This window comes from Pterocles gutturalis, unplaced genomic scaffold (assembly GCF_000699245.1).
Source record: "Pterocles gutturalis isolate BGI_N339 unplaced genomic scaffold, ASM69924v1 scaffold8028, whole genome shotgun sequence".
In the NCBI taxonomy this organism is placed as follows: domain Eukaryota; kingdom Metazoa; phylum Chordata; class Aves; order Pterocliformes; family Pteroclidae; genus Pterocles; species Pterocles gutturalis.
In genome coordinates, this window is record NW_010122950.1 from 27,168 (window position 1) to 31,382 (window position 4,215).

General features: G+C 53.5%; 1 protein-coding gene across 1 annotated transcript in view; it reads left to right on the forward strand.

Annotated features, from left to right (window-relative positions):
• The window catches only part of CEP164 (centrosomal protein 164kDa), a 34,371-nt gene that overhangs the window by 26,550 nt on the left and 3,606 nt on the right, over positions 1 to 4,215 (forward strand). Inside the window, exon 29 of the mRNA XM_010077711.1 lies at positions 24 to 146. Within this exon, the coding sequence (XP_010076013.1) occupies positions 24 to 146 (123 nt within the window). The remainder of the gene's footprint in view (positions 1 to 23; positions 147 to 4,215) is intronic.

Genomic DNA, 4,215 nt, shown 5'->3' on the forward strand with positions numbered 1-4,215 from the left:
TCTCTTTCTCTCACGTGCAACAGTGAGCAAGTGCGGCTGTTCCAGCACTCCCAGTTCCACAGCTGTGAGTCGGAGAAGACGAGTATCCAAGACATGATTGAGAGCAGCAAGAAATGGATAGAAGACTTTGACAGGGATTCCAAAGTGTATCCTTTGCCTGGGTCTGCTCTTGAATTGCACTACATCTTGAGGCAGCAGGAAGTGAGTGAATGGGGAGCACTACAGCCCTGAACAGCAATTTTGAAGCCTTAGCCTCTATTTTAGTGTGTGGTTCCCCAACAGAGTACGGTGTGTAGCAGTTAGATCACGAGGACCTGTCTGTTCTTTGAGCTGTACTTGAGCAAGGCAGTCTCCTCTGTTCCCCCAGTTTTGCCGTGATGCTCTTGTGTGCCACTGCTCTGCTGTGGTACATGGCAGTTGGAGCTGGTACTGTGAGAACTTTAAAAAAAAAAAAGTGAATGAAAGAGTGGAGCAGGCCGTGGGTAAGCAGGGGAGCTAGTGCTGCAGGCCTGCTCTTGGTGCTGTTGGTACAGCCCCTGCTGCATCAGTGGCTTTGTTGTGGGCACTCCCTGCTGAGCAGCCAGGCAGGAGGGAGCAGGGTCTCAGCGAGGGCTCCTGGAGTCGTGTGGACCTGGCACGTGGGGTGGCTGCGTGGCGGGGCAGGGAGGGCTGGGGGTCCCCAGGAGAGCCCTCCCTCCGTCTGGGCTTTGAAGTATGTTGTAGCATGTGGTTAGATCAAATGAGTGAGACCTTGGTGCTATCAGCAGGGATGCTTCCAGGTTGGTGTTGTAACAGCATTACTCTGGGGCTGTCAGTGCCTCCTCTGCAGCGTTCACTGATATTAGCAGCAAATCCCTCAGGCCTCCGATAGCACACGCTGTCCTGAGCACCGTGCTCCTTTGAATTCCCTATAATCCCCCTTTAATTCCATTTGACTTGAATGCAGGAGGCTAAATACAGGCTGTGTGCGCAGGGCTGGCTCCTGGCCCTCAGTACCTGTTCTGGCTGTGCTCTCGAGTGCTAATCCCTCCTGTAAGCCAGGTTTTTCCTTCACCTACCTGCCAGACCTCTCTTCCCAGGTGCACAGAAGCCCCAAGGCAGCAGCCCCAGCCTGGTTCAGCTAGGACTGGATGAAAACAGACAAATCAAAGTGTACCGTTACTGAAAGGTGGGACAGGGCTGTGGAGAGGTGGTGGGGGACACAGGCAGTGTCCCTAAAGATACATCGGGCTTTGGTGATGCCCAGCCACCTCTGCTGTGTCTCTGTGCTGTGCCCTTGAAATAAAGTCACTTTATGAGAGAGTGGAGGAAGGAGGAAGTGAACTTCCCAGGTGGATTCTTCTAATCCTGTAATGTGTCTAAATATTCTTTATAGACTGTTTAATCCAGTGGTGAAATATCAGGGCTTCAATAAATCAACAGTTCTCTCATTAGTATTCTAGCGATGGTGAGCCAGAGCCGTGAATCATGGAGGACTCTGAGTAACTGGTCAAGGGGAGGATGTGAATGCAGCTGAGACCTCACTGGGGGAAATGTGTCAGGAAACGAGCCCAGAGGGATGCCCAGCAAGGGCTTCAGTGCAGGTGGGCTGAGTCCTGGGGCATGTGTGCGAGCAGGGGAGGACAGACAGCGAAACGGCTGGGGACAGAATTGGGGAACGGCCAACTCTGACTCTTGCGGAATGTCCCTCTCTTTTGGGGTGGAAGCAATAGGAACTAAAGCAGGGTTGCTTTTCATGATGGGTGTTCTGGAGAAGTGCTCCCTGCTTCCTCCTCTCTGCCATGACAGCCAGAGCTGTGCAGCACAGCTGTGCTGATGGGAGCTCCTCTGCGTGACAAATGTGCTGATGGCAACGCAGAGCAGGGGTGGCAGGAGGCTGTGTGGTGCTGTTAAGGAACTCAGCCTAGTGTGAATGGTGAGATAGAGCCCCACCTGCGTCCCTCTGTGCCCTGGGGAGAGGGCTCAGGAGCTTGGCTCAGCATCTGGGCTCTCCTTCCCCACTGCAGAGCCAAGCTCAGCCTGTGGTGCCCAGCCTGCAGCCTGGTCTTGCTGCTCCTGCCCAGCTCTGCTGAGCTCCTGGGGGAGCAGGTCTCGGGAGAGAGCATGAAACGAGCTGGAAACAGCTGCGGTGTTGGGATGCACAGCTCCCGGAGCTCAGCAGCAAGCTGGTGGGTTGGTGGTTTGCTCTGGGTGCCTGCGGTGGTGCTCCCCCGGAGAGGCTGTACCCAGAGCACAGCACTACCCTGCCGGGATGCACGGAGCTGGGACAGGGCAGGTGGTGCTGCTCTAACCAGTGGGGAGAAGTCAGGCTCAGCTTTGCTGCTGATGAGTGGGAAATGTGGTGTTTGGTTGTCTTTGTCAGTATTTCCTCCAAACTGACTTGAAATATTGAATGCTTTCAAAAATGCTGAACCACTTGCCATTTGGTCTGGTGAAGAAGTCTGCATTTCCAGGGATCCCATCTGTGAGAAATCACCTTCAAAGCTGTTCTCTCTGGAGATGGCTGGTGCAGGGAGGGGGGGAAGCTGCTGCTCAGCACCCTTCATGCTGTTGGTGTTCCCAGTGTGGCTGATAATGTGCAGGGGGGCAAAGCAGAGCCCCCTCCTGCTCCACTGGCACACCGCCGCAGCAGCTCGTGCTGCCAGCGTGGCAGGGGGAATGTTTACAGGCAAATAGAAATATATTTTTGGTGAACATAATTTTACAGCTCCTCAGAATGTATATATATATATTTTTTGCTGGTTTCCTAAGAATTTTTTAATTGTAAGGAGGTGTTTTGGAAAGGACCCCACAGTTCTGCTGGCCGTAGCACGGGGAGGGGGGCTGTCAGCCTGGGGGACGCTGTGCCCAAAGCTGCAGCCAGTCTGTCTCCAGAGAAGCGTGTATTAGTAGGGCAGAGAAACACCTGCTTTCTTAGCAATAACTTGGTTTAAAACATGTTCCTTTTTCCTGGTAAAACTTGTGATAGCAGCTGTATCTGGTTTTGTACACAAATTAAATCAACATGAGCCTGTTTTGTATGACGATGTTTGTAGCTCCAGTCTTTTTCTTGTGGAGATGTTCTGTTGTAGCGCTGGAGATCCAGCTTGTACTTACTGTTCACATCTTCCCCTCGCTTGTCTCCAGCCTGTTTCATGTTTTGTCTTGTCAAGGTCATTTCTGGCAATTTCCAAGCCCACTTCAGCGCACAGGGGCTTTATCACCATTATTCTATTAAGCATCTGGCCGGGGTAGCAAATGCAGGGGCAGATAGAAAGCTAAAAAACAAAACTACAAAAGCAATTCTTTGTGGGGCTTTCAGCCAGCAGGACGGCTTTTCATGGGCTCGTATCCTGCCCTTTTCATAAAGCTGTCATCCAGCCTGGTTACAATGGCTGTCTCGCTCTGGAGCGCTGTGTCAAGGCTGGAGGACAGGCTGTGTGTGGGAACGGTCCAAGGCCAGGCTGGGTGCCTGGGGAGGGGCTGCCTGCGGGGTGGGCGAGGACAGTTGGATATCCGCTGGAGCCAGTGGGGAGCTCTCCCTGGGAAATGGGGAGAGCTCTGGTGCACTGGTGGGGACCAGGGCATGGCTCCGGAGCTGCTCTCCAGTAACCTGGGATGTGGTAAAATCGCCTAACTCTGCAGGTTGGGGGTTGCTGCTGATTTCCGCACTTCTTTTGGGGGAGCGGTGAGCTTTCCCCCGAATGGTGTTTTAAGTGCAGCTCCAGTGCTTGCTGGAGTCCAGCCGGTGGGATCACCAAACGATGCTCTCACCAGGAATTGGGCAGGATTGATGTGCTCTGCTCTTCCCATGGCTTGTCCCTTTCCCCTTCTCACCCCTTTCCAGCAGCCTTGGGACACCCACAGCAGCCCTTCCCAGCTGGGCACGTTTGCCCTTTCAGGATTTTTCCCTTTAAGGTGGTGTCTCATGAAAGACTCGGCTTGTCCTGTGTCTCCAAGCCTTCAGCAAAGGCTGGTTCTGTCCAAAGGGGACATTTGCCACATGTCCTGGCTGGGGCCTTGCCAGTGCTGAGAGACTGCAGATGTGTAATGGGGCCAGTGCTCGGGAGAGGGGAGGTCAGTGCCTGCCCTTATTTTTCCAGCTCTGATTCCTCTGCAGCACTACTCGCTGGAAATCCTGGGTTCAGAGGGTTGGGATGTGGGGGTGCTGGGTGATCATATGTGGTTTGAGCTACTGGTTCAACAGAAGACAACTGTGGCTGGGGGATGTTAGGA